Source organism: Selaginella moellendorffii, unplaced genomic scaffold (genome assembly GCF_000143415.4).
Source record: "Selaginella moellendorffii unplaced genomic scaffold, v1.0 SELMOscaffold_1, whole genome shotgun sequence".
NCBI classification, from domain to species: domain Eukaryota; kingdom Viridiplantae; phylum Streptophyta; class Lycopodiopsida; order Selaginellales; family Selaginellaceae; genus Selaginella; species Selaginella moellendorffii.
In genome coordinates this window covers 2,633,545-2,661,390 of record NW_003314262.1, presented here as the reverse complement: position 1 = coordinate 2,661,390, position 27,846 = coordinate 2,633,545, and the positions used below count along the sequence as shown (strand labels likewise).

Genomic DNA, 27,846 nt, shown 5'->3' with positions numbered 1-27,846 from the left:
ATTACACTGCAATTGTGAAAAACTCAGAGTGGCGTTGGTATTTATATTGCCATTTGAATATCCCTGGCTTGTGGATTTGATTTGTGTGAATAACTATTGAGAAATTTAAATAAAATTTATTATGGGTGGAAGTCCCACTTGTTTTCAATCCTTTTTCTGGTGTGACCCTGCGCCCGCGAGCTCCACTGCGTCAGTGGCCTCTGCGACGCCATCGTGCCTCGCAATGCTCTTCTTGGCATCCTTGTATTCGTCCCTGAGCATCGCCTTGGCACCCTCGTCCCCACCCAAATCCTTCTTCTGCGTTAACCCCTCACTCGCGTTCTCATACTTCTCTTTCAATTCCTGTTGGGCCTCCTCCACGCCCACGCGAGGATCCGGCGATTGCATCTGCCTGAAAAGCATGAACCAAAGCAAGAATCACATTGACATTGCAGAACGAGGGAGGAGAAAACCTCGAGACTTGATCCTGTACACCCTGCATCACTACTCGGAAACGATCAAACGCTTCAAACCCTAGGTGCAAATCCCTCTTTATGAAATCACCCTGTCCTTGACACCTGGGTGTACCACGTGTCAGTCAGCCCATGTTGTTGTTCCATTCAAGATCAAAAGAAAGCGAGTGAAAAGTCGGGGGGGTTTTAGCTCTTTCAAAAACCCACTGGATTAAAGGACAATCTTTGCCTTTTTCAGCGTCGTCGTGGTGTTGCCACCGCCACTGGCGAGGCTGCCATCGCTGCCAGCAAGGTCAGCCAGATGCGATTTAGGTCTGGAACTCGAAACCTTGGGCGGTCCAAGGCACAAGTCCAGGTCAGGGTGGCTCCCTTCTTGTTGGTTGCGCACCCTGGGCTGAAATCTTGGTTGCATCACAGCTGCTGGTGCCGGCTCCAAACATATGGGAAACATTGGCGGGAGTGAAGCCTTCTGGCTTGGCTGGTGGACGGGAGGAGAGGCAGCATTCTGAACTTGTTGCTGTGGATGATAAACCCTGTTGGGGCTCTGAAATGGTGATGGCGGTGGGTGAAATATGTGGTGCTGCTGGAGGTGGTGCAGGCATGGGTAGCTCTGATCCTTTGGGGCAGGTGGAAAAGTTGGAGCAGGTGGAAATGTTGGCAATTCTTCATGAGGCTGCAACCTGAAGCTCCCCATTGGAGGAAGAAGTGGAGGTGCAAAGTGCGGACTGAAGCCACAAAGGCTCTGCTGCTGCTGCTGCTGCTGATGCTGCTTCTGGAACCTCTGGGCTTCGATTCCAGAGATTATGGAGAAGTTGACATTGGGATTTGGATTGGTGGCGGTGGCGGTGGTCGTGGCGGCGGCAAAACAAGGAGGCCGGCTTTTGGAAGGTGGTGGTGGTGGTGGTGGTGGTACTTCGGGTATGGAGGATGGCGGCGATGGATGAGCTTGAGCTCGAGATTTGGGCCATGGCGGTGGCGAGGAAGACTCCAAGCTCAGGAATGCCAGCGTCTGGGATTGATTGGACGAGGTGGTAATGCAGCTGGTGGTGGCGGCGGCGGAAGAGGTGGCGATGGAAGCGGCGGCGGAGGAGGAAGAAATCGATGAGGAGCAGCAGGACGTGGAGGAGGAAGAGGAGGAGGAAGAGGAGGAGGAGGAGGAGGAGGAGGATGGAGACGAGGAGATAGGGTTCGTGGCGGAGCTTGTTCTTCGCAGGGACGCTCCCGCGGAGCTATTGCTGATCCTGGGCGGGCAGCTCCTCTGGCCGCGGGGATTCATCTTGGGCGCGCATCCCAGCGACAATGCAGCTGCGACCCACGAGAGAGGATGAGAAACCCATGAGCGAGGAGTGATCAGACATGGATTTGGAGCGCCCTCCCGATCGGACCGAAGCGCGCGCTATCGATCGATCGGGGAGAGGAGCATCGCCTCACCTTCCACACAGGGCTCCATGAAGGGGCCATCGCCCGCGGCCTCCTGGTCGCGGTTCTCGTCGGTTCTCCGGATCATGGTGTTGACGGCGTCGTCCAGGCGCTCCTTGAGCGTGGAAGCGTCGGCGTACTCGGCCTGGATGGATGAATCGATCGATCGATCGACAAGAATCGCGAGTCAGTGCTTGCTTGCTGGGATTGGGGCAAGGGAATCTTTCTCTCTCACCTCGGTGCGAGCTTTCGAGTAGAGAATCTCTTCCGCCCGTAGCACCACGATGGGAAGCTTTTCCTGCCATTCCTTTTTGCCGCGGGTGTCGGGCCTATGGAATTCCGTCACGATCCTGGAGGGAAGAAGATCGCCAAGAACACACAAGAACAGTGTGAGAGCGAGGAGAACAGAGATTTTGGAGTGGAAACCTGGGCTGTGCTCTACCTGAAAATCTCCTGCGTGAGGCTCCCGCGAAGAGCCTGGTGGGATTCGCTGTGCCACGCCCGCCGGATGCACTCGTAAGGCCTCGGCCCCGGCCGCGGCATCGATCCCGCGCGTGGATTTGCTGCTGCTGGGCTGGATTTTGCTGCTGGGTGGCTTGTCCGCGAATTTGGCGCCCCAGATTCGTGGCCAATCGATCGCTCGCGATGGCTGGCTCGAGATGGGACAAGAAATGCGAAGGCGAGGGACAAGACAAGATCAGACAAGGGATGAAGCGATGGATTGCTCCATCTCTGCGCGCCACTGGCTCAATGCAGGATCGCTCCTCGATGGATTCAACATGTGCAAAATTTAAGAAATCCACGGGAGCTGTGCAGCCAAATCCTTCCTCTCTTCTCCCTTTCTCTCGCACTCTCTCTCGCTCTTTCACTTTCTCCTTCTTTCTAGCTCCTCTTTCGCTATCTGGCTTCTCCCCAAGACAAGCACCGGTCCCTCGTTCGATTCCCGGGGACACCGACACGTTTGTTCCATGTCCCCATGTCACATCCATGGGCATGGCATGGATGCCCATCCGGGGGCTTTAACGGACGGCTGGGATTTTTTTGGTGTTATTTAGGTCAAAAGATATCCCTCTATGAGTGTAGCGTGGTACACAAAGCCATGGACATTCATCACACGCACAAAGAAAGGAAAGGCCTTTCCTTCCTATCACCCCCTGCTGCCACTAAAGAGGCCCCTCTACTTATCGCGACAAACAAGAAATATTTTAAATAATATGGCACACTGGTGTTGGGAAGTATGATGTGTTTGATCGAATAAAAATAAAACCATAGTATACTCCCCATTGTGCTTGAGTTGGGATAATGGGTCCAACACCATGGATATAAAAAAAGATAACATTTGTAAGGAGGGGGATCGTCTCCACGTCTTTTCAAACCTTTCCCATGGGTCCGTCACCTTTTTCTGACTTAAAAATGGCTTAAATATGATAAAAGAGTAGATTAGTCGTTAATCAGATATCGCGACACGGACATCCAACGCCCCCAGTCCCCACGTGTACTAGCATATGGGACAGTACGGACATGGGCCCCCTTGGCGCGTGTGTACAGTCGGGCATGGGCCACAGCATCCCTTCGTCCAATGCATCCACGTGGCGCAAGCCCAGGTAGCGGACGGGGAGATTTTGACCGATTTTCGCGGCCAAGTTGGCCACTTGCCGGGAAAATCCACGTGGGCTCTCAGACACGTCAGCGGCCCCCCCGCTTTGTTTTGTTTAAAACCCCCCCATTGGGTGTGTGGTCCATGGAGCCAAGGGGGACGCGATGACGCGATGTAAAGAGTTTGTCTTGGTTGTACACCGTAAGGTAGCCGGCCGCGTGATCGCACAAAGAGAGATTCGTTCTTCGTCACTGTGTAGCCTACACGAAGAGAGAAAGTAAAGTGAGAGAGGGGAGGGAGAAATAAATGAAACGAGGAAGGGGGAGCTCGCCTGTTTCGATCGAGGATTGCTGGCGGTCGCGAGCACGGTGAGTAATCTGGCAGCATGAGAGATGTGATCTGCTTTTGATGGCGCTCGATCGATTCGCATAGATCTCTTTCTCCCTTAACGCGGCTCACCAAACAGCGGCCGCGGCAGCTTTCCTGAAAATCACGTAGTCAGTTCGGTCAGTTGAGTCGTGGTACTGGGAGTTTTTTTCTATCTAGAAAAATACGAGGTGAAAGGAACGGAGGAAAGTGAGAGCACTAAAAACTCTGGTTTGCTTACTTGAAGCTTTGTTCTTTGTTGGCACTGCTTTTGTTGGCACTGTTGCTGTTGATGTTGTCGATTTTAAGATCATCGGTCAGGCAGGCCTGCGGATCAAAATGGTTTTTTTCTTTTCGTTTTCCTGAAGCAAAGAAGTAAAAAGAGTGCTTGATCGAAGCAAAAGCTACTGCAAACTGCGCTACAATTGGCCTACCTCAAGGAACGACAAATAGACCAGCAGTTAAGTCGTGGTACTGAACAGCTCAATCGTTGCGTTTATGGGCTGCGACCTTGTAGAGAGAAAAAAAGGAAACAGTGTCACATTCAAAGAAAAGAAAAAAAAAATTTCTGAGAAAAGCCCACTATAGCTACGACAATAGATGAGCGATGAATCGTGGTACCTGAAGAGCAAGCTACGACAATAGGTGAGCGATACCTGAGGACGAAGAATAGTTATTTTTCCTTTCAAATCCGTTCTAAGGTGTCGCCGGTGCTATTCAATGAATTCTTATACGATCCATCAGGCCTGCAGGAGAAAAGAAGCAAAAAAACGACAGAAAAGATGACAAAATGCAAGAATTTTCTCGAGCTTCTAAGCTAGGAATTGAGAAAAACTAAGCGAGAACAAAGTAAATTTTGCCTACCTCCATGACAAGAGACTGGCAAAATCCCTGGCGCAAGGCTTGAAAAAAAAATCCTGGAGAAGATCCATCCCATCGCCACACCACGAACGGACCGCCCTAAAATCCAGCTCCGTGCGCCCTAAAATCTTCTCCAAGCCCGCCCAGAGAATATTCTCCGGGAATCGCTCCGAGTTTTAAAGACCGCCATAGATGCTAGGGCAGCGCGAAATTTAGGGCACCTTGGAAGTGGAAGAATAGGAACGATGGAGCAGCCGGCCATGGCGTACAGCACCGGGGGATGGAACGATCGATGGTATGCGCCAAGCAGCAGCCCAGAGAGCCCCCCGCCAGGTATCCAGCGGCATCACAGCCACCGTCATCACTACGGCAAGGATCGCCACAGCACGGACTCGGACTCGGATCATCACCACCACAGGCACGACCGCGGCGGCTCCGTGGAGAACCAGGGCTCGGCGGAGGGTAAGAAGAGGAGGAGCCGATGGGAGCCCCAGCCGGAATCCACCGGGGAAGAGGGCGGCGGCCAAAATCCCCAGCAAAGCCAGCAGCAGCAGCAGCTGCAACTCATCGATCCGCAGCGGCCGCCCGGCGGCGATGGCAGCGGCGCCGCCGCCCCCAAGAAGAGGAAGTCGCGATGGGCCGCGGAGGAGCCCAAGACGCTGCTGGCCAATGTGAATTTGGCGAACTTCCCGACGATCGAGTGGGATCCCGAGATGCAAGCGCTCAATATCAAGGTGTTGGAGCTCAACCGGAGGCTCCAAATGGGACAGCTCTACGACGACCGGCCCGATATGCCGAGGTCTCCATCCCCGGAGCCCATCTACGACAACATGGGCATTAGGATCAACACAAGAGAGTATCGAGCTCGCGAGAAGCTGACGAAGGAGCGTCACGAGCTCATCTCCGAGATGATAAAGAAGAACCCACACTTCAAGCCGCCACCTGACTACAAACCTCCGAAGCTCCAGAAGAAGCTCTACATCCCGTCGAAGGAGTACCCGGGGTACAACTTCATAGGACTCATCATCGGGCCGCGCGGGAACACGCAGAAGAGGATGGAGAAGGAGACTGGAGCGAAGATCGTGATCCGCGGGAAAGGGTCTGTGAAAGAAGGAAGAACGCACCAGAAGAGGGACGTTAAGCCGGATCCGTCCGAGAACGAGGACTTGCACGTCCTGGTGGAGGCGGACACCGAGGAGGCGCTGGAGGCGGCGGCTGGGATGGTGGAGAAGCTCCTCCAGCCGGTAGAGGAGGGGCGGAACGAGCACAAGCGAGCGCAGTTGCGAGAGCTGGCGGCGCTGAACGGGACGATCCGGGACGACGAGAGCTGCCGCCAGTGTGGACAGCTCGGCCACCGGCAGTACTGCTGTCCTGAGAAGAGCACGACTTTCAAGGCTGGGGTGGTGTGCGCGAAGTGTGGCGACGGCGGCCACCCGACGAGCGATTGCACGCAGCAGGGACCGGCGGTGAACAAGATGGACGGGGAGTACCAGAAGTTCCTGGTGGAGGTGAACGCCGACGGTAGCGGCGGTGGCGGCGACGCCAGCGTCGGCCGCCACACCGGGCCGACTTTGCTTCTCGGGGGACCGAGTGGTGCTCCGGGGGGCCTGGCGGCGAAGCCCAAGGACGATGATACGAACCTCTACGTGGGCTACTTGCCGGCGACGTACGACGACGAGTCCTTGAAGCGGCTCTTCTCGTCGTTTGGACAGATCGAGGAGGTGAAAGTGATCAAGGACCGGACCACCGGCGCGAGCAAAGGCTACGGGTTCGTCAAGTTCACGGACCCGGCGGCGGCGAGCCAGGCGGTGTTTAGCATGAACGGGTGGAAGATCGAGGACAAGACGCTGGCGGTGAGGATCGCTGGCCGGCCCCCGGCTCCAGGCGCCCCGGCGGCGTATGGAATGGATGGAAGTGGCGGCGGTGGAGCCTATACGGCGTTTCCTCGGCCACCCGGGTCCATGGCGGCACCACCACCGTGGGGTCCCGGCCCGCCGCCACCTTTCAATCCTTACGCCGCTCAGTACCCGCTGGCTCCGCCGGGGACGGTCCCTCCGCCACCTTTCAACGCGTTCCCGCCGCCGGGGGTGTACGCGGTGGATCCAGCGCCCCCGCCGCCGGGTTTCTCCCCGCCGCCAGCGTCGCAAGAGTCGCAGGGAGCGGCGTCGCAGGGGTCGGAGTTCTCGGGCCCCGCGTACCATGGCTATCCTCCGCAGTACTCTGGTGGCTACTACACTGGACCGCCGCCTCCGGCTGTTCCTCCGTGGGCCACGAATGCCGCCGCGGCCGAGAACCCGCCGGCTAACCAGGTGGAGTCGGAGTACGAGCGGTTTATGTCCGAGATGAAGATGAAGTAAGGCTCTCCAGGTATGTGATATCTTACTCACTTCTCCGCAATTTATTTTTTCGTTTCGCTTACTTGGATTTTTTTTTTTTCTCGTGCCATGGTTTGATTCTTGTGCTGATCTTGTTGTTGCTGCTAACGCCGTGCTAACTTCAACACAGTGTCGTTTTTTTTTGTTTGAATCTGCGCAGGCTGATGATAGTGATGATGATGAATTTGTGTTGTTTTACTAGCGCTACGCTGTCAACAAAGAAAAGAGAGAGGGAGAGAGAGAGAAAGACCAAAGTGGTGGTGGGCATGGTGGACATGGCGCTTCTAACGAGTTTGAGATTCGAGAATTCTTTCCAGGTGACGACTGACACAGTTGACACTATTAACGTTTTGTGTGTTCGTTTTTGTAGAGGTTTTTCTTTAAAGTTTTTCCTTTCATAATCGTCTACTACAATGGTATGACGCTTCTAAGGCTGTGAGTGATTAGCTTTCTCGCTGTGCTGTGCTAATCCTTTCCATGTTGTGTCTAACCTTTTACAGAGAATGCTCCTCTTTTTTCTTTTTTTTTTCATTTTCTGGGTTGTAGCTAAACCATAGTTTTTGTGTATTGTCACCGATGCTTGCTTGCAGCGCAGATCTTTCCAGCCGAAAGCACGCTGAATCAATTAACCAACGAAAGTGGGTTGGAAAAGTTGCCTCTATCGGAACGAATGCAGTAGACACTTCTTTCTGGGTGATCCGCACGGGAGGAAAATTGCAACTTGATTTAGGGTACTAGTGCTACTTTGAAGAAAAGGTAAAAAGGTATAGGTATATCAAACCAAACTTGCTTAGAAATGTAAAAGCCTGATTCCAATCCTCTTATGACTTGTCTACAAGATCACTATTTATTCCAATGATGCCATGGGATTTTGGCTGGATAGAAAATGATGTTGTCTCTGGAGCTGGGATATGTGTGATCCCTCCCAAAATTCGTTCAAGAATCTCATTGGGCTACGAGCTGGAAAGAAGAGAAATGCACCCATCAAAGTGAAGGCGAACAGTATAGTTAAAAGACGAGAACTTTGACATGGTGGTCTATAGGAGGGCTATAGCCATAGAGCTGGGGAGTAAATGCAGGTTAGACAAGTATTATAAGTGAGGAAACTGACTGATGCCAAATCATTGCAGGTTACATTATGAACGAGGCTTTTCTGCGGTACCCGAGCGAGTACCAGCTGCACACAGACTCTCACACATATATGCCTGATGCGGATAATTCAAATTTAGAAGGCAGGCTTCAGATTTAGAAGCCGTTCGGCGGCGGGTTTAAAATACCAAGCCTGGCAGAAGAAAAAAAAAAGAAAAAAAGGGAGAGACAAATGTAGCAGCAAGCAGGACGAAAGTGCACAGGACGAAAGCTATGCAACTTTGATGGCGACTTTACGAGCGAGTGTGCGAACGAAGCGAGCGCGAGCGACCGAGGGATCGTAAATGTTTACGAGCTTCTCTTGTACAAGTTGTTTGTTGCTTTGAGAGGGAGTGAAAAGAGCGAGCGAGATGGGGAGACTGACTGGCCGGTTTGGAAACGCTCCCTGGTTTTGCAAATGGGCCAGATAAAGAGAAAGGCGAGTGGAAAGATGCCAAAGAAGCAGGACGAGCAGGGTGCAGAACTGTAGCTGAAAGCCCAAGTTGCAGAAGAGGTAAAGACGGAGTGGCTTTTGAATTTTACCTCCTGTGGTGTTGGTGTTGCATAAACCTGCTGCAGTGCAGCAAGAGTGTGTGTGTGTGTGTGTGTGTGTGTGTGTACTCACAATCCCCCATTTTTGAACTTCTGCTGCAAAAGGGCCAGAACATCACAATCACATTTGTTCATTCCATGCTATATGTATTGAGACGTTGCAAGTACCTTTGGCTCGTTGCCTTCCCTTTCTCTTTGTCTGCAGAGGGGGACTGCTAAAATACCTGTAAGACGATCTGGTGGTGATGGTGTTTATGGATTTTTTTTTTTTTTTATAGCACATTCATACCAGTAAACCGTTGCTCCTGGTGGATGCTTGCTTATCGATCCCAACAAAAGAGCACCGGCGTATCCAAACGTTAGGATTCCTTTCCCTGCCTGGAGTAACTGAGGCCCCTGTAAACATTCCCGGAGAGATTAGCTCTAATAGCGATGGACGCGATGGACAATCAGAGAGCTTGGAAAGAAAGAAATGCGACGACTCCAGTCCCAAGGCCCACACACACCTGATATAAAAAGACATGGAAGGTGCAAGCAACACTACTACTGCTGCTACTACTACGACTACTACTATACTACAAAAGACATTGAATTCAATGGCTTTACTGTCTCCAAGAAAATGGACCTCTGGCCTTACGGATTACTTTAATGATATCAGCAAAGGCCTTTCCTTCCAAGATTAAATGCACCTTCAGCATTTACAAATGCCTTGCACAGCTACGCTGCTATTCCATACCAGATCAGCCCAAGCATAGCTATTCTTTTCCACAAACGTCAAGGCAGGCGCCCAAGAAAAAAGAAGTCCTCCTCCTTCTGTGTGCTTGTGTGACTAAGTAGAAATAGAAATGCATGCATGGATAACGGTGGCAAAGTGAAGTGCGTCGTCCCAATGCTGCTGCTATGCTACTACTGCATATGACTACTATATGCAAAATAACATCTAAAAAACGTAGACACGAGCAGCACAGCTTGGACAAATCATTTCACTTGACTCTAGAACTTCCCATGTCTCTCTACCTTTGAAAAACACGCACCTTCAATGCGGCAGAGGAGCAGCAGGAGCAGTAGCAGCAGCAGGAGCAGCAGCACAGGAATGGTATATGACACGGGCTTTATGGTTCCGAGGCACGCAAAAGGAAAAGATTCCTTGACAAATCAGTAGAGAATCGGTGAGCGAGGTTATATCAGGAACTGGAACTTAGATTTGGATACCTTCCAAGGTGTTGGAGGACTCGGAGGCCTGACTTTGAGATCATCCAGCTTGGGTGCTTTTCCCATCGCTTTCAGCTGAAATCGCTCTCCTTTCTGCATCCGGGTGGTAAGACGAGATAGTATCCAGTGGCATCAATGTACATATATATCTATGCATCTCACCATCACTCTTATCGGCTGGATAAAAATTGTAAACGTCAACACGAGAAGGACAGCTAAAGGATTGCAGAAAAGAAAGGAAGCCATGAGCTTGAGTTTGCTGCTGCGAGGCGGTTTAGTATAGAAAACTGGGCAACTGCAATGAAATCTCAGGCATATGTCCCGGGACAGGAATGCAAAATGCTAAACAAAATTCAGTAATCCCAATCAGATATGTCGACCCTGCGAGCAGACAAATCATGCTCCAAATAATGCAAAATATGTGGATGCAGCGCATATACTATGTGCACTAGGCAGGTCGGGCACTGTAAACAAAGGCAAGCAATGCGAAAAGTCTCCAGGCGAAGGCAAGTGTTCTCTCTCTCAGACAAAAGTCTCCAGTGACCCTCGATGAAACTCGGAGATGCATCACCAGGCAAGAACAAAAGCGACTCCACTGCATCTATCAAAACCAGCAGGAATTAGATAGATTCATCGAAGAGTATATACCATGGATACAAAAAGAAGAGGCGTGCCGGACGATCACTTGCTCCTCGCTGCATGCCTAGAGGACAAAAGCAAAATGGCACCGTCAAGGAATAGCCAAGTACGAAAAGATAAGAAATTTGGAAGCAGGCACCTGTTCTTGAACAGTAAAGGACTTTGATAGATCCTTTTCTCACCATGCTGCGTGCGATGCGCGAATTGTGTAAGCTCCACGCTCTGAATCGAGAATCAAACAGAAAACTTCTTGACTGGTACCAGACTTGAACCAAGCTCTGAATCGAGAATCAAACAGAAAACTTCTTGACTGGTACCAGACTTGAATTTGGAAACAAGGGAACCTAGAGCACAAGCATACATCGATCTCCTCCAGACGAAAGCAGACAAGAAACTCGAAATCCTTGGCGCAAATGCACAAATCCAAACCACCACAACGAGTCAAGACGAGCTTGCGTCCAAGCAGTGTTCTTCCTTTTCTCGAAACTTTTCGGAAACAGTGACTGCAAAGACTGGAATGGCGGTGGAAGGACGAAGGGAATCAAAGCAAGCAGCAAATTACAGTCTAGGTTCCCCTGTTACCAAGCTCAAACCTGTCACCACATTTTAATCCAGCGACCATTGACAAGCTCAATCTCCTCTTGTGTTTTATCGTTTTTCGCTCGCGACTGGATCTAGAATGCTGGTATCGCTCTAGCAGCAGCAGCAGCGAGGAGAGACGAGGAGCTTTGAAGGAAGTAAGCAAAGAGAAGAAGAAGAAGAAGAAGGAATGGATGAAAGCCAGTATACCCGGATCCCGAAAATGCACACCCACACTCTCTCTTTTTTCCATGAGACAAACAAAAGAAAGAAAAACCTTCTTTCCACTTGAAGACGACGACGACGACGACGCTCTTCCCTCTCTCTCGCTCTTCCTCCCACACACACTCACAGACAGACTTAAAGATTTATACTCACAAGAGAGGAACGGCACGGCACGGCACGGCACGGCACGGGCGAAGATCTTCACGCCTCCGACCAGAACAGCAAAACGGCGCTCTCGAGAATCTGTTGGCCTGGCCTAGTTCCAGCCTCCGCCACTGGCAGCGCTCTCTCTCTCTCTCTCTCTCGCTCGCCGCGCCTCGATCCCAGCGCAGGCATCCGGATTCCGGAATTTGGAAGGGGGGGAGCGCTGGCTGGCGCCTGTTCTTCCGCCCTGGCGTGTACAATCGCGCGTAATATTCACGAGGCCCGCAGTAATGCGGCAGCGGAGGAAATCCTAGAAATCAGAGCGCGAGCCCGAGGCGAGGAGCAAGAAAGAGAGATCAATCAATCAATCGCGAATCGAGCGAGGAATGGAGCGAGGAGGAATCAAGGCGGTGGACGGCCGCCCCTGGCGGGCGCTCGTCGCTAGGATTTTTGGCAACAACGATGAGCAGCGTAATAACTCCGTCTAAGATTCCGCTAATCTAACGGCGCTCGCCGTCCGTACCGTGGGGGCCATGCCACGTCGTCGCCCGACGTGGCGCGTGACGCGGCGGAGGATTGCGACCCGCGTGACGCCACGTGGCCGGGGCTTTATTTCCCGATTTTATCACCTGGCAGCCATGGCCAGGGAGGGAAAGCTTTCCCTTTTTGGGGGGCCGGGGTCACCACGTTTTGTGGCAAGTGTGTACCGTGGTGAGTGAAGTCACCGTGTATGTATTTCTGGTGTGGAGGACAGGGTACAATGCCGGTGGGATTAGAGCGGCCAATTGGAATTTAGGAGCTAAGGCGCGGCTAATCGGGGGCATTAGAGCTAAACCGGGGGATTTTGCGGCTTTTTGTCCTTGCAGCTTGCATTTCAATTTGGGGTTGACGACTGGGGCGAAAAGATTTGATATGAAAGCGCTGAGGAGATTGGACAACACCAAATAAAGTATAAAGGACCCACCATCGCTATGGCAAACAAGGTACAGATGTAGAAAATATACCTTCCACGTGGCGCAAATATGTATGGCCACTTGGCCCACAAGCTGACGTGTTTTGTGACATGGCACCGAATTTGAGGTACCACGTGGCGCAAGCTGTGCCGTCCATTTGAAAGATAGGGCTCCGGGTGAGGAGAAGAGGATTAGGGTTTTTATTCTAACCTGCGCCGCGCGGTATCGGCATTGGCATCGGCAGCATTGGCGCGTGCTTGCTCGCTCGATCTCATGGTACGTTTCAGGGAAATCTCGGGCGATCCATCGGTTTGATCTCTCTCTCTCTCTCGCGATTTTGGATCCTCTCAGGGCAGCAGCGCCATTGGCAATGGCAGCAGAGACAAATCTCCCGCTGTCCATCAGTGGCGCCGCCTACGCTAGAGCAATGGCGCACGAGAAAGGTCCCCACGACGGCTTGGGATTTCGGCAATACATGCTGGCGGGATCCATCGCCGGCGTGGTAGAGCACACGGCAATGTTCCCGGTCGACACTGTCAAGACGCGCGTGCAGATGCTATCGGCTCCTTCGTCCTGCCCGTGCGGCTCCCCAGTTCCATCGCTCACCAAGGCAGTGGGATCGATCATGCGCCTGGAAGGTCTGGCGGGGTTCTACCGAGGATTGGGAGCCATGGTTCTCGGCGCTGGGCCGTCCCACGCGGTCTACTTTGGATGCTACGAGTTCTTCAAGGAGAAGTTTGGAGGCAACCGCGATGGCCACCAGCCTCTAGCTCATATGGCGTCCGGGGCTTGCGCCACCGTCGCTAGCGACACGGTGCTCACGCCCATGGACGTGGTGAAGCAGCGGTTGCAGCTAAGCCGGAGTCCATACCAGGGGGTGGCGGACTGCGTTGCGAGGATTTACAGGAGCGAGGGGCTTGCGGGGTTCTACGCCTCGTACAGGACCACGGTTTTGATGAACATTCCGTTCACCGGGGTACACTTTGCGGCGTATGAGGCTGCCAAGAAGATCTTGTCCGAGTTGTATCCGGATCAGGCTGGGGACGATCACTTGTTGACGCATGTTGCCGCCGGTGGCACCGCCGGAGCGCTGGCGAGTGGGATCACTACCCCGTTTGATGTTGTCAAGACGAGGCTCCAGTGCCAGGTATGTGTCTCTTTTCTCTCTGAGAGCGAGTGTTTCATCAAGCTTTCAGTTGTTTCTTTGTTCCACTCTTCTTAGATGATTGGAAGTTGAAAGTTTTGCTTTCACAGAGTTGTATTTTTTGTTTAGAGTTTATAGTGTTGGTTCTTGTGGTCTGGTTTAGCGTTTCTTTCTTGAGTTCTAGGATGCTTGTGCATGTAGATGAGTGTTCGTTTCGTATGCTAGTTTAGTTGCGATGGCTCTGAATTCTGGATGTGGCTGTTCTCAGGGTGTTTGCGGTGCAACCAAGTATTCAACCAGCTCCGTCACACAAGTGGTGAAGGAGATTGTTCGCCGTGAGGGCTCGGCGGCCCTGTTCAAGGGGTTAAAGCCTAGAGTTTTGTTTCACACTCCTGCGGCAGCCATCAGCTGGTCCACGTACGAAGCCGGTAAGAGCTTCCTGCAAAGTTGGAACGCGAGTCATGGCTCGGATTGATGCCTCGCAGAGCATCACGAGATTCTTTGTATTGGCTCTTCGAAAATTTTGACACTGGAAATTTTACAGTTGTTTCTCGCACTTGGGAAGCAAATTATGAAAGACTCTACTGTTTGAAGTTGCAATACTTTGCCTACATTGTTCTTGCTTTATACTATGAATCCAAAAAGCTTTAAAATTTTAAAGATGCGTGGTGTATAAACGTAGCGTTCTGTTTTCTTTTCTTTTCTTTTCCTCGTTTCTTCATTTCTGATATTCCAAGTGGGTGTAGCAAGCTAGAAATTCTGGTAAATCAAATTCCCCTTCGTTCTTTCTTTCCAGTGCCAACAACGCGCTCACAGACAAACTCCAATGAGCGAGCGTGTAAGAAAAGTTTGTATATGATTCTTTGATCTAAGGTGAGAAGAAACATGTGGATCGATGGTCTAGAATGCTAGCCTTTTGCTCCTTGGCCTTGGCACCTTGTCTTTGGTCCAGGTAAGCTTGCATGGCTTACAGTGGTACCTCGGCTGCCCAGGCTTGTAATTGTTGAAATCGTAGAACCTCGTGCACCAGATGCGCCCACACCACGGGCAGTCGATTTGCTCGGGCAGCGTAGCTCTCACCTTCGCTAGCAGCGCTCGCAGCTCGGGCGTCACCTTTGCGGACGCGTTCTTCCTCGTCTTGGCCTCACCACCACAGCTTTTCGAAGTCTTGGGCCTCTTGGGCTCGCTCGAAATATTTGGCCGCTTGGGCTCGCTTGGAGTCTTGGGCTCGCTCGAACTCTTTCTCTTGGGCTTGCTCAGAGTCTCTGGCCTCTCGGGATTGCTCGAAATCTTGGGCTTGTTCGCGGGCTCTTTGGGCTTGACTCTCGCCATCACCGGCTCTCCACACCAGTCCTCCATGGCACAGAAGCTTTTGAGAGCTTCCGGGTCCCAAGGAGGGCAAGCCAAGCCTCCCTCGTACTCCCATCCGTCGCCTTGGACCTCGTCTTCCAGATCATCGAGCATGGGGATCTCTGCGTCCTGCGCCTTTCTCTTCATGATGCAATAAACCCTAGTGTACACATTCTGGGTCCACACATTTATACTTATTCTCAAAAAGGTGCCTTTTTAATTAGTTTAATTAAAAATGAAAAGGATGACTTGTAATATTATTTATAATTATGCTAACTTTAAACTTTAGTTGGAATGATGTTGCAAAATGGGAATCCACATTGCACTTTCAGTCTTGCAAGGCAGTATTAATACTGAAGAGCATTTAGATAAAAAAAAAGGCTTTGTATTTGGAAATTCTAGGCACGAAGCCATGCAAAACACCCATCCCTGATTTCCATGCTAACAGTAAGAGAACTTTAAAAGCATAATTAATTAAGAGTTATCCTTAATACAACTCCTTTTGATATTACATTTTGCTATAATAACAATAAAAAGCCTCACAACTTTAATATTCATTTGATTTGTGCAAATAAAATAAAAATAAATATAGCAAGATTAAATTTGTGAAACTAGATAAACAAAAGGGAAAAATAATTAATAGCACTACATTAAATAAAACTTAAGCCCACTCTTCATCCTAATATTTAGGTTGTGAGTGATGTTTTTATATATTATAGAGATTAAAAGGTTAATTGCAAAGAAAATTTAATTTATAAATACATACTTGGCCATGAACACAATATCTTTAGAATAATATATATAATTGTTAATTTAAAAAAGTAAAAGCTATATTTTTAGTTATTTTCTGAAATTTTAATTTGTGAGGGCCAAATGTACGATTACGATGCCATATACTAATATTAGCATAGTAGGATTTTGGTAGCCGTCGGATTGGTTTCAATCCGGACCACTCGCTCCTATATATAAGTTAGGGTTTTTAGGTTAATTGATATGCACATTTCTATATTCCCTTTCTATATTCCATGCACTCACATTGGTGGAGGTGAGGGGCACCTTTGGTTGTCCCTGGGGAGTGCTTGGATTTGGGATTTCAATTTAGATCTAGCTTTTGCATTGTCTAGATCTAGTTTTTTCTATTTCCTTTCTTTTGTTATTTCCTTTCACGATTTTGGTTTAGATTTAGCTTTTGCATCCCCAGGATTCCCGTGAAAGAACTTTGGCCGAACACGAGGATTGGCACCAAGAGCAAGAGGAGTTGTACCATGTGCCATAAACGCCGCCATTAACTAAGTTTGGTTGTTCAATTGCAAGCACATAGCATTAAGCAATTGTACTAACTGCTGCTCCAGAGTCAAAGGAGGAGATTGTTGATCTGCCATGGAGACGAATGAAAAAGAAAGAGCAAAAGAAAAAAAATGACAAAAAGCTAGAATATGATGTGTACCATTGGTTCGATCACTTTACAGTGATTGCCACATATCATTCTTGGGATAATGCTTGACGTTTGCGTGAGTTTCCCACGTGTCTCCAAGGGACGGCGTTGCAATGGTACAACGGTTTGGGAGCAGCCACTCGCAGGGATTGGAGTGTTCTTCTGGATGTCTTCAAACGCGCCTTTGAACATGCCGATAACTGTGATGATGCTTTCCAAGAATTGCATCGTCTTCACCAAGGGCCATCTGAGTCGGTGATGCAATTTGGTGTTCGTTTCCGAAGTCTTTTGCTTCGTGCGGAGCCAAATATGTCGGAGCGGATCAAGCTAGGAATGTTGTGGCCAGCACTTTGTCAAGATCTTGTCGGACTTGTGCATGCACTTGCTCCTACCACCCTTGATGATGCTCTTCGCTTGGCACAACGTTATGAGACATCGCCTCTTCCACTTCTCGCTGCACGTCCTTCAGCTCCACTTTCTGTGGGTGATGGTCTTGTTCCAATGGAGGTTGATGCTGCTGCTGCTCGAGTCCAAGGTCACGGGCGAGGACGTGGTCGTGGCCGTGATGTTCGCTGCTGAACATGTGATGAAGTTGGTCATACTTATCGGCGTTGTCAGCGTTTTCCGGATTGGCGACCTCCATTTCCTGGGTGGAGACCTTGGCGTCAGTAACGTCCCGTTGGTGCTGCTGCAATGGAAGGTTTGGACACTGAGATGCATCCGGGAAACGAGGAGTCACGCGAGTAATGGAGGAACCTTACGCGAATAAGTCAGTGACCCCTCCATCTTTCTTTTGGGAGTATCATCAAGGGGTTCACTCGGCACCAGTTCATCCAATGTTTAATTTCCAAGCTCGTCTTTATAACAAGAGGTCTTTCATTATTCTCTCTGTATTGGTTGATACAGGTTCGAGTTTATCTTCTATTGCTCGACCTATTGCCACACATTGTCATCTACACTTGCGCGTGCGGCGGAACCAGTTTTCATTCTTTATGGCAATAGCCGTATACATGCATGTGCACGGGATGAGGCAGACCTGGTTGTGCGTGTGGGCAATCTCAAGCTTGAGTTGCAGTCGTTGTGGGTGGTGCCAAGTCAAGCTTTTGACCTCATTCTTGGTATGGATTGGTTGCAGCGCAATCATGCCAAATGTGACTTTGAGGCTTCTCCCCCTTGTCTCGTACTTCCTTATGTTTCATCCATTCCTCTCACTTCAGTACTTTTTTGTCCCTCTACTTCTACCTCTGCTTCCATTACTTTTGTTTCCCCACTATTTCCTCCTGTATTTCCATCTTGTTCTGCTCTTCCCTTTTCCGATCCCTCCGACGATCTTTGTGTTGCAGCAGTTGACAAGCTCATGAAGGAGTATTCTGATCTCTTTGACTTTGACCTATCGTCTAGAGCCAAGATTGCCACACGTCATCTGATTCCAACTAGGGATGCTCGTCCAATCAAGGTTCCTGTTCGTCGTTGGTCACCAAAGGAGATCAAGATTTTACGTGCAAATGTCAAAAAGATGTTGGAGAAGGGTGTTATTCGGAAGTCGCGGAGTCCTTGGGCATGTGAACCTCATCTTGTGACGAAGCCTGATAGGAGTATTAGTTTCTGCATCGACTATCGTCTGTTAAATGACATAACGATCCCGGATGTGTACCCTCTTCCTCACACTACTGATCTCTTAGATCGTTTGGGGCGAAGTCGTTGGTTCACCAAGCTAGATTTTGCTTCTGGGTACTGGCAAGTACTGATGGTTGAAGAAGATATTCCTAAGATTGCTTTTCGTAAACCATTTGGTTTGTATGAGTTCTTGGTGATGCCATTTGGTTTGAACAATGCTCCAGCAACTTTTCAACAGATGATGGACGAGGTTCTTTGCAATATGCTGGAGGTGACTGCTGATTTCATTGATGATGTCTTGATCCACTCAGAGGGGATGTGGGAGGAGCACGTTTGTGATGTTTGTAAAGTGTTGGATCGGCTACGCGACGTTGGTTTAAAGCTGAAGCGGTCGAAGTGCGTGTTTGGATCCAAGGACACAACTTATTTTGGGTACCGTATTTCTCGTGAGGGTTTGCAAGTTGATCCTGACAAACTTGTGGCTGTTCTAAAGTTCCCTACTCCGAAGTGTGTGAATGATGTGTAGCGCTTCTTGGGCAAGGTGCAGTATCTCGAGTGTTTTGTGGATCATCTTTCTGATCGCACTGCACCATTGCGAGCGTTGCTAAAGTCATCAACGTCATCTTTCATTTGGTCTTCAGATTGTGAGCGGGCATTCGGGGATCTCAAAGAATTATTGACAACTCCTCCGGTTTTGGCATATCCTGACTACACTCGACCTTTTATTTTGCAAGTGGATGCTTCTGACATTGGTCTTGGAGGTGTGTTAATGCAAGAGAGCTCAAGTGTGCTTGATCAGCGCCATCCCATTGCATATATAAGCCGTACATTACAACTAGCAATGATGAACTACTCCACGACAGAGGAGTGTTTAGCAGCAGTTTGGGGTTTTGAGAAACTTCATGCATATCTACATGGTTCTCAGACGTTACTTGAAGGTGACCATGCTGTTGTTACTTCATTATTAAAGTGGAAGAACCTAGTTGGTCGTACTGTTCGGTGGGCTTTGAAGCTTCACATATATGATTTTGATGTTATTCACCGCCCAGGGAGTTTTATGGCTGATGTTGATGCCCTTTCTCGAGCTCCTCTTCCTTCTTCACTCTCCTCTCATATTTCTAATGAGCCTATTGTTCCAGCATCTGTGGATTTTTTAGACGAGGATTCTGTGCCTTCGGCAGTTGCTATACTTGATGTTCAGTGTCCACAAGGTGCAGAGCAAGATCTACCTTCGCTTGATGAGGTTCGTGAGGCTCAAAAGATTGAGCCATGGATTCAAAGGCTTCGAGATGGGTTTGAGAATCCTGCATCACTTGCTGATGACTTGCCTTTTCGGCATTTACATTCTCAATATCATCTTAAAAATGGCATTCTTTATTTTGTGGGGACAGATCTTGATGATCATTTACGGCTGGTGGTGCCTTCTATCTTTATTCTGTAGTTTTTCCATGCCTACCATGATTCTCCTGTTCTAGGTGGGCATATGGGACATCGCCATGTAATCGAGAAGCTACGCAGGTCTTTCTATTGGCCGGAGATGCGATGTGATATTATCCGGTATGTGCGTAGCTGCATTTGGTGCCAAGCTCGTAATACTCCCCCTCGGGCAGCGGAAGGACGATTGGAGTCAATTGCAGTTTCCCGTCCGTTTGAGTTGGTGGCATTTGATCTTATGGGACCTTTTCCATGGTCGACTGCTGGCAATGAGTATGTTATTATTGCTTCTGACTATTTGACTCGTTGGGTGGAAGTTGGTGCTCTTGCTAGTGCCTCTACAACTGCTGTTGGATACTTCCTCCTCAATCGAGTGGTGTTCTAACATTCTTGTCCAGAGCGGATTCTTTCGGATAATGGTCCCGCATTTATGGCTGAGGCATTTCATGTTTTGACGTCTCGGTTGGGGATTCGCCACACTTTCACGAGTGTTTATCATCCACAATCAGACGGTCTGGTGGAACGGCTCGTTCAGACGTTCAAGGGGATGATTGCAAAGTATGTGAACTTTCAGCATTCGGATTGGGATGGTTATTTGCCGTCTCTTTGGTATGCATATGTCACTGGGGTGTAGAGTTCTATTAGTGCTTCACCATATAAATTCCTATATGGTCATGATCCAATATTACCAATGGAGCTGAGTTTACCTTCGCGATTGCCATGAGTTGCGGATGCTAGATCATGGGATCAATATTTGACTAGCATTTTTCCACTTGTCCGAGCAGAGTCTACCGAACACTTAGACTGCATACAAGTGGGACAACAACAGCGCTACAACTCCCATCATCGTCCACCTGCGGAGTACAAAGTGGATGATTTGGTGTTAGTCCGTTTTCCCCATCTTACGGTATGTGGTTTATCTAAGGGGCTCCTTGCACAGTGGAAAGGACCGTATTGTGTGTTGCAGCAAGTTGAACCACAAGTTTATGAGGTTCGGCATGACGTCCAGCAGGCCAATCCTCCAAAGATTGTGCATGTGCAACGGTTGAAACGCTTTATACAAAGGGATCAGGAGCGGTTAATACCATCTACAGAACCACCGATGCCTCCTCTTGATGTTCCTCCAGATCCCGGCCCGTCTACAAGAGAACCCTGATGGTCTTCCATTATTCTGAGAGGAGGGGATGATATGAGGGCCAAGTGTACGGTTACGATGCCGTATATTAATATTAGCATAGTGGGATTTTGGTAGCCGTCAGATTGGTTTCAATCCGAACCACTCGCTCCTGTATATAAGCTAGGGTTTTTGGGCTAATTGATATGCACATGTATTCCCTTTCCATATTCCATGCACTCACAAATTTAATTTTGAAAGAATTTTTTTTTTTCAAAGTTCAAAATTACTCCTCCCACTTACTTTGGCTGGCTTATTGAGGGCAAACTAAATCCTTTTCCTCCATATCCACCAATCTATCTCGGCAATTAATATATTACTAGTAAATTACATACCATAACAATATAAAATAATAATAATAACTTTGGAAAGGTTTATTATAAGATCTTCTAATTTTGATACAAATCTTAAACATTAAATTTTAACTTCATTTCATGAATTCTTTAAAATTATTTTTCAAAATATTTTTGTGTTTTTTTTCAATGATAATTTTACTCTATCAAAATCTTCCAAAATAACATGTAAGTGCTGACTCCATTCAATATTTGTGGAAGCCAAATGCAACTTCTAAACTCTTGACAAGAAGCAACATCCAAAAGTGCATCTCCCCAATACTCTATAAATCTAGTTCACTGAGTGGCAGTACTTTCGAACCTGTCCACTCTGTCCTGTCAAGACATTGCTGGACGTGAGCTTGACGAAAGCCGAAGAGAATGTGTTGAGGAAGAGCTGCTGGTTCGTGGAGAAGCGCGCTATAAGGTCCCGGAAGTACTGGTTGTCAAAGACGAGGTTGGTCATATCGTTGTTGATCACTGTAATGTTGTTGAGCATCCAGGGATTGGCCGTCGGGCACTGGACTCTCAGCCGGCTCGCAAACAGGAGACTGATCTTACTGTCCTGGTTTGGATAGAGCCGATTCACAATGTTGACACAGTGCCCGACTCCAATTGTGTGAGCTCCTGGAATGCAAAAGTACAGAAGTTCGGATCAATTGTCCTTGGAAAGTTTGCTGGAAAGAAAAGCCTTGAGACGTACCGATGATTGCAACGCTTTCGTCGAGAGAGAGGCCCTTGGATGCGAAGAGGCTGATGAAGTTGTCGACGCTTACGGTTGCTGGAGGCAACAGCCTGTCGGCTGCGGCGTTGGAAGCGGCTGTGCTGTCTCTTCTTCCTGTGAGCATGGGGATTGTCGGGCCTCCGGTGAAGACGATGGATTCTCTGGCCACCAGAACGATGATGTCCGCGCACGAGACGACTCCCGGACAGGCGGCCTCCAGCATCAACTTGATCCTGTCGATGAAATCCAAGCGGCGGATGCCAAAGTTCTTGTCCGAGTCTCTTTCGCTTTTGATGGAACCTTTCGAGTCGAGCAAGATGGACGCGTCGCAACCCTATAGAACAAAACGTATAAAAACGTATAAACGTACAGTTGTTTCTCGCACTTGGGAAGCAAATTATTAAATACTCACTGTTTGAAGTTGCAATACTCTGCCTTACATTGGTCTTGCTTTATACTCTGAGTCAGTGTTGGAAAAAAAACGCAGAGGTACGCCAAGAAATGAAGAAACGAGGAAAAGAAAAAAACAAAAAAAAAAAACAGAACGCTGGCACCTTTAAGCTCAGCCCAGGTAAGCTAGAAACTCTGGTAAATCAAATTCCCTTGTATATGATTCTTTGATCTAAGGTGAGAAGAAACATGTGGATCGATGGTCTAGAATGCTGGCCTTTTGCTCCTTGGCCTTGGCACCTTGTCTTTGGTCCAGGTAAGCTTGCATGGCTTACAGTGGTACCTCGGCTGCCCAGGCTTGTAATTGTTGAAATCGTAGAACCTCGTGCACCAGATGCGCCCACACCACGGGCAGTCGATTTGCTCGGGCAGCGTAGCCCTCACCTTCGCTAGCAGCGCTCGCAGCTCGGGCGTCACCTTTGCGGACGCGTTCTTCCTCGTCTTGGCCTCACCACCACAGCTTTTCGAAGCCTTTGCCCGCTTGGGCTCGCTCGAAGTCTTGGGCCTCTTGGGCTCGCTCGAAATATTTGGCCGCTTGGGCTCGCTTGGAGTCTTGGGCCTCTTGGGCTCGCTCGAACTCTTTCTCTTGGGCTTGCTCAGAGTCTCTGGCCTCTCGGGATTGCTCGAAATCTTGGGCTTGTTCGCGGGCTCTTTGGGCTTGACTCTCGCCATCACCGGCTCTCCACACCAGTCCTCCATGGCACAGAAGCTTTTGAGAGCTTCCGGGTCCCAAGGAGGGCAAGCCAAGCCTCCCTCGTACTCCCATCCATCGCCTTGGACCTCGTCTTCCAGATCATCGAGCATGGGGATCTCTGCGTCCTGCGCCTTTCTCTTCATGATGCAATAAACCCTAGTGTACACATTCTGGGTCCACACATTTATACTTATTCTCAAAAAGGTGCCTTTTTAATTAGTTTAATTAAAATGAAAAGGATGAATTGTAATATTATTTATAATTATGCTAACTTTAAACTTTAGTTGGAATGATGTTGTGAAATGTGAATCCACATTGCACTTTCAGTCTTGCAAGGCAGTATTAATACTGAAGAGCATTTAGATAAAAAAAAAGGCTTTGTATTTGGAAATTCTAGGCACGAAGCCATGCAAAACACCCATCCCTGATTTCCATGCTAACAGTAAGAGAACTTTAAAAGCATAATTAATTAAGAGTTATCCTTAATACAACTCCTTTTGATATTACATTTTGCTATAATAACAATAAAAAGCCTCACAACTTTAATATTCATTTGATTTGTGCAAATAAAATAAAAGTAAATATAGCAAGATTAAATTTGTGAAACTAGATAAACAAAAGGGAAAAATAATTAATAGCACTACATTAAATAAAACTTAAGCCCACTCTTCATCCTAATATTTAGGTTGTGAGTGATGTTTTTATATATTATAGAGATTAAAAGGTTAATTGCAAAGAAAATTTAATTTATAAATACATACTTGGCCATGAACACAATATCTTTAGAATAATATATATAATTGTTAATTTAAAAAAGTAAAAGCTATATTTTTAGTTATTTTCTGAAATTTTAATTTGTGAGGGCCAAATGTACGATTACGATGCCATATACTAATATTAGCATAGTAGGATTTTGGTAGCCGTCGGATTGGTTTCAATCCGGACCACTCGCTCCTATATATAAGTTAGGGTTTTTGGGTTAATTGATATGCACAATTCTATATTCCCTTTCTATATTCCATGCACTCACATTGGTGGAGGTGAGGGGCACCTTTGGTTGTCCCTGGGGAGTGCTTGGATTTGGGATTTCAATTTAGATCTAGCTTTTGCATTGTCTAGATCTAGTTTTTTCTATTTCCTTTCTTTTGTTATTTCCTTTCATGATTTTGGTTTAGATTTAGCTTTTTGCATCCCCAAGATTCCCGTGAAAGAACTTTGGCCGAACACGAGGATTGGCACCAAGAGCAAGAGGAGTTGTACCATGTGCCATGAACGCCGCCATTAACTAAGTTTGGTTGTTCAATTGCAAACACATAGCATTAAGCAATTGTACTAACTGCTGCTCCAGAGTCAAAGGAGGAGATTGTTGATCTGCCATGGAGACGAATGAAAAAGAAAGAGCAAAAGAAAAAAAAGGACAAAAAGCTAGAATATGATGTGTACCATTGGTTCGATCACTTTACAGTGATTGCCACATATCATTCTTGGGATAATGCTTGACGTTTGCGTGAGTTTCCCACATGTCTCCAAGGGACGGTGTTGCAATGGTACAACGGTTTGGGAGCAGCCACTCGCAGGGATTGGAGTGTTCTTCCGAATGTCTTCAAACGCGCCTTTGAACATGCCGATAACTGTGATGATGCTTTCCAAGAATTGCATCGTTTTCACCAAGGGTCATCTGAGTCGGTGATGCAATTTGGTGTTCGTTTCCGAAGTCTTTTGCTTCGTGCGGAGCCAAATATGTCGGAGCGGATCAAGCTAGGAATGTTGTGGTCAGCACTTTGTCAAGATCTTGTCGGACTTGTGCATGCATTTGCTCCTACCACCCTTGATGATGCTCTTCGCTTGGCACAACGTTATGAGACATCGCCTCTTCCACTTCTCGCTGCACGTCCTTCAGCTCCACTTTCTGTGGGTGATGGTCTTGTTCCAATGGAGGTTGATGCTGCTGCTGCTCGAGTCCAAGGTCACGGGCGAGGACGTGGTCGTGGCCGTGATGTTCGCTGCTGAACATGTGATGAAGTTGGTCATACTTATCGGCGTTGTCAGCGTTTTCCGGATTGGCGACCTCCATTTCCTGGGTGGAGACCTTGGCGTCAGTAACGTCCCGTTGGTGCTGCTGCAATGGAAGGTTTGGACACTGAGATGCATCCGGGAAACGAGGAGTCACGCGAGTAATGGAGGAACCTTATGCAAATAAGTCACTGACCCCTCCATCTTTCTTTTGGGAGTATCATCAAGGGGTTCACTCGGCACCAGTTCATCCAATGTTTACTTTCCAAGCTCGTCTTTATAACAAGAGGTCTTTCATTATTCTCTCTGTATTGGTTGATACAGGTTCGAGTTTATCTTCTATTGCTCGACCTATTGCCACACATTGTCGTCTACACTTGCGCGTGCGGCAGAACCAGTTTTCATTCTTTATGGCAATGGCCGTATACATGCATGTGCACGGGATGAGGCAGACCTGGTTGTGCGTGTGGGCAATCTCAAGCTTGAGTTGCAGTCGTTGTGGGTGGTGCCGAGTCAAGCTTTTGACCTCATTCTTGGTATGGATTGGTTGCAGCGCAATCATGCCAAATGTGACTTTGAGGCTTCTCCCCCTTGTCTCATACTTCCTTATGTTTCATCCATTCCTCTCACTTCAGTACTTTTTTGTCCCTCTACTTCTACCTCTGCTTCCATTACTTTTGTTTCCCCACTATTTCCTCCTGTATTTCCATCTTGTTCTGCTCTTCCCTTTTCCGATCCCTCCGACGATCTTTGTGTTGCAGCAGTTGACAAGCTCATGAAGGAGTATTCTGATCTCTTTGACTTTGACCTATCGTCTAGAGCCAAGATTGCCACACGTCATCCGATTCCAACTAGGGATGCTCGTCCAATCAAGGTTCCTGTTCGTCGTTGGTCACCAAAGGAGATCAAGATTTTACGTGCAAATGTCAAAAAGATGTTGGAGAAGGGTGTTATTCGGAAGTCGCGGAGTCCTTGGGCATGTGAACCTCATCTTGTGACGAAGCCTGATAGGAGTATTAGTTTCTGCATCGACTATCGTCTGTTAAATGACATAACGATCCCGGATGTGTACCCTCTTCCTCACACTACTGATCTCTTAGATCGTTTGGGGCGAAGTCGTTGGTTCACCAAGCTAGATTTTGCTTCTGGGTACTAGCAAGTACTGATGGTCGAAGAAGATATTCCTAAGATTGCTTTTCGTAAACCATTTGGTTTGTATGAGTTCTTGGTGATGCCATTTGGTTTGAACAATGCTCCAGCAACTTTTCAACAGATGATGGACGAGGTTCTTTGCAATATGCTGAAGGTGACTGCTGATTTCATTGATGATGTCTTGATCCACTCAGAGGGGATGTGGGAGGAGCACGTTTGTGATGTTTGTAAAGTGTTGGATCGGCTACGCGACGTTGGTTTAAAGCTGAAGCGGTCGAAGTGCGTGTTTGGATCCAAGGACACAACTTATTTTGGGTACCGTATTTCTCGTGAGGGTTTGCAAGTTGATCCTGACAAACTTGTGGCTGTTCTAAAGTTCCCTACTCCGAAGTGTGTGAATGATGTGTAGCGCTTCTTGGGCAAGGTGCAGTATCTCGAGTGTTTTGTGGATCATCTTTTTGATCGCACTGCACCATTGCGAGCGTTGCTAAAGTCATCAACGTCATCTTTCATTTGGTCTTCAGATTGTGAGCGGGCATTCGGGGATCTCAAAGAATTATTGACAACTCCTCCGGTTTTGGCATATCCTGACTACACTTGACCTTTTATTTTGCAAGTGGATGCTTCTGACATTGGTCTTGGAGGTGTGTTAATGCAAGAGAGCTCGAGTGTGCTTGATCAGCACCATCCCATTGCATATATAAGCCGTACATTACAACTAGCAATGATGAACTACTCCACGACAGAGGAGTGTTTAGCAGCAGTTTGGGGTTTTGAGAAACTTCATGCATATCTACATGGTTCTCAGACGTTACTTGAAGGTGACCATGCTGTTGTTACTTCATTATTAAAGCGGAAGAACCTAGTTGGTCGTACTGCTCGGTGGGCTTTGAAGCTTCACATATATGATTTTGATGTTATTCACCGCCCAGGGAGTTTTATGGCTGATGTTGATGCCCTTTCTCGAGCTCCTCTTCCTTCTTCACTCTCCTCTCATATTTCTAATGAGCCTATTGTTCCAGCATCTATGGATTTTCTAGACGAGGATTCTGTGCCTTCGGCAGTTGCTATACTTGATGTTCAGTGTCCACAAGGTGCAGAGCAAGATTTACCTTCTCTTGATGAGGTTCGCGAGGCTCAAAAGATTGAGCCATGGATTCAAAGGCTTCGAGATGGGTTTGAGAATCCTGCATCACTTGCTGATGACTTGCCTTTTCGGCATTTACATTCTCAATATCGTCTTAAAGATGGCGTTCTTTATTTTGTGGGGACAGATCTTGATGATCATTTACGGCTGGTGGTGCCTTCTATCTTTATTCTGTAGTTTTTCCATGCCTACCATGATTTTCCTGTTCTAGGTGGGCATATGGGACATCGCCGTGTAATCGAGAAGCTACGCAGGTCTTTCTATTAGCCAGAGATGCGATGTGATATTATCCGGTATGTGCGTAGCTGCATTTGGTGCCAAGCTCGTAATACTCCCCCTCGGGCAGCGGAAGGACGGTTGGAGTCAATTGCAGTTTCCCGTCCGTTTGAGTTGGTGGCATTTGATCTTATGGGACCTTTTCCATGGTCGACTGCTGGCAATGAGTATGTTATTATTGCTTCTGACTATTTGACTCGTTGGGTGGAAGTTGGTGCTCTTGCTAGTGCCTCTACAACTGCTGTTGGATACTTCCTCCTCAATCGAGTGGTGTTCTAACATTCTTGTCCAGAGCGGATTCTTTCGGATAATGGTCCCGCATTTATGGCTGAGGCATTTCATGTTTTGACGTCTCGGTTGGGGATTCGCCACACTTTCACGAGTGTTTATCATCCACAATCA

At 48.2% G+C, this 27,846-nt stretch overlaps 5 protein-coding genes and 1 long non-coding RNA gene across 15 annotated transcripts; 2 read left to right on the top strand and 4 right to left on the bottom strand.

Annotated features, from left to right (window-relative positions):
• Positions 1–96: 96 nt before the first annotated feature.
• LOC9630141 (ras-associated and pleckstrin homology domains-containing protein 1) lies at positions 97–2,439 on the bottom strand. Of its 2 annotated transcripts, XR_002993685.1 has the most exons (5): positions 2,314–2,439; positions 2,107–2,221; positions 1,884–2,016; positions 453–1,757; positions 97–391 (listed from the first exon to the last, which is right to left on the bottom strand). XR_002993685.1 is itself a non-coding variant. In XM_024685994.1 (4 exons), the coding sequence occupies exons 1-4, from the start codon at positions 2,412–2,414 to the stop codon at positions 664–666; spliced, it is 1,443 nt and encodes a 480-aa protein (XP_024541762.1). In that variant the 5' UTR covers positions 2,415–2,439; the 3' UTR covers positions 402–663. The 2 variants fall into 2 exon arrangements, 1 of the variants encoding a protein (XP_024541762.1); XM_024685994.1 differs by lacking the exon at positions 97–391 and having other exon boundaries at positions 402–1,757.
• Positions 2,440–3,268: 829 nt separating this feature from the next.
• Positions 3,269–4,854, bottom strand: LOC112347934. The gene is made up of 2 exons (XR_002992910.1): positions 4,076–4,854; positions 3,269–3,951 (listed from the first exon to the last, which is right to left on the bottom strand). It is a non-coding gene; the product is annotated as an uncharacterized LOC112347934 (long non-coding RNA).
• A 25-nt stretch (positions 4,855–4,879) lies between these two features.
• Positions 4,880–7,731, top strand: LOC112347922 (splicing factor-like protein 1). 3 transcript variants are annotated; one of them, XR_002992903.1, is made up of 2 exons: positions 4,880–7,505; positions 7,571–7,731. XR_002992903.1 is itself a non-coding variant. In XM_024679655.1 (2 exons), the coding sequence occupies exon 1, from the start codon at positions 4,941–4,943 to the stop codon at positions 7,050–7,052; it is 2,112 nt and encodes a 703-aa protein (XP_024535423.1). In that variant the 5' UTR covers positions 4,880–4,940; the 3' UTR covers positions 7,053–7,062; positions 7,231–7,721. The 3 variants fall into 3 exon arrangements, 2 of the variants coding, with proteins under 2 accessions (XP_024535423.1, XP_024535434.1); XM_024679655.1 differs by having other exon boundaries at positions 4,880–7,062; positions 7,231–7,721; XM_024679666.1 differs by having other exon boundaries at positions 4,880–7,062; positions 7,201–7,721.
• Positions 7,732–7,843: 112 nt separating this feature from the next.
• Positions 7,844–12,004, bottom strand: LOC9630139. 7 transcript variants are annotated; one of them, XM_024679676.1, is made up of 10 exons: positions 10,874–12,004; positions 10,741–10,817; positions 10,611–10,665; positions 10,125–10,224; positions 9,963–10,055; positions 9,785–9,896; positions 9,040–9,146; positions 8,919–8,986; positions 8,742–8,846; positions 7,857–8,688 (listed from the first exon to the last, which is right to left on the bottom strand). In XM_024679676.1, the coding sequence occupies exons 2-8, from the start codon at positions 10,784–10,786 to the stop codon at positions 8,966–8,968; spliced, it is 534 nt and encodes a 177-aa protein (XP_024535444.1). In that variant the 5' UTR covers positions 10,787–10,817; positions 10,874–12,004; the 3' UTR covers positions 7,857–8,688; positions 8,742–8,846; positions 8,919–8,965. The 7 variants fall into 7 exon arrangements, with proteins under 7 accessions (XP_024535454.1, XP_024535444.1, XP_024535440.1 ...); XM_024679672.1 differs by having other exon boundaries at positions 10,741–10,823; positions 11,559–12,004; XM_024679686.1 differs by having other exon boundaries at positions 7,844–8,030; positions 10,741–12,004.
• A 694-nt stretch (positions 12,005–12,698) lies between these two features.
• LOC9657265 (uncharacterized mitochondrial carrier C8C9.12c) lies at positions 12,699–14,306 on the top strand. Its single transcript, XM_002961944.2, has 3 exons — positions 12,699–12,778; positions 12,854–13,649; positions 13,915–14,306. The coding sequence occupies exons 2-3, from the start codon at positions 12,873–12,875 to the stop codon at positions 14,119–14,121; spliced, it is 984 nt and encodes a 327-aa protein (XP_002961990.2). The 5' UTR covers positions 12,699–12,778; positions 12,854–12,872; the 3' UTR covers positions 14,122–14,306.
• Positions 14,307–21,280: 6,974 nt separating this feature from the next.
• Positions 21,281–22,999, bottom strand: LOC9657263 (peroxidase 29). The gene is made up of 3 exons (XM_002961474.2): positions 22,403–22,999; positions 21,692–22,046; positions 21,281–21,615 (listed from the first exon to the last, which is right to left on the bottom strand). The coding sequence occupies exons 1-3, from the start codon at positions 22,997–22,999 to the stop codon at positions 21,281–21,283; spliced, it is 1,287 nt and encodes a 428-aa protein (XP_002961520.2).
• Positions 23,000–27,846: the final 4,847 nt, after the last annotated feature.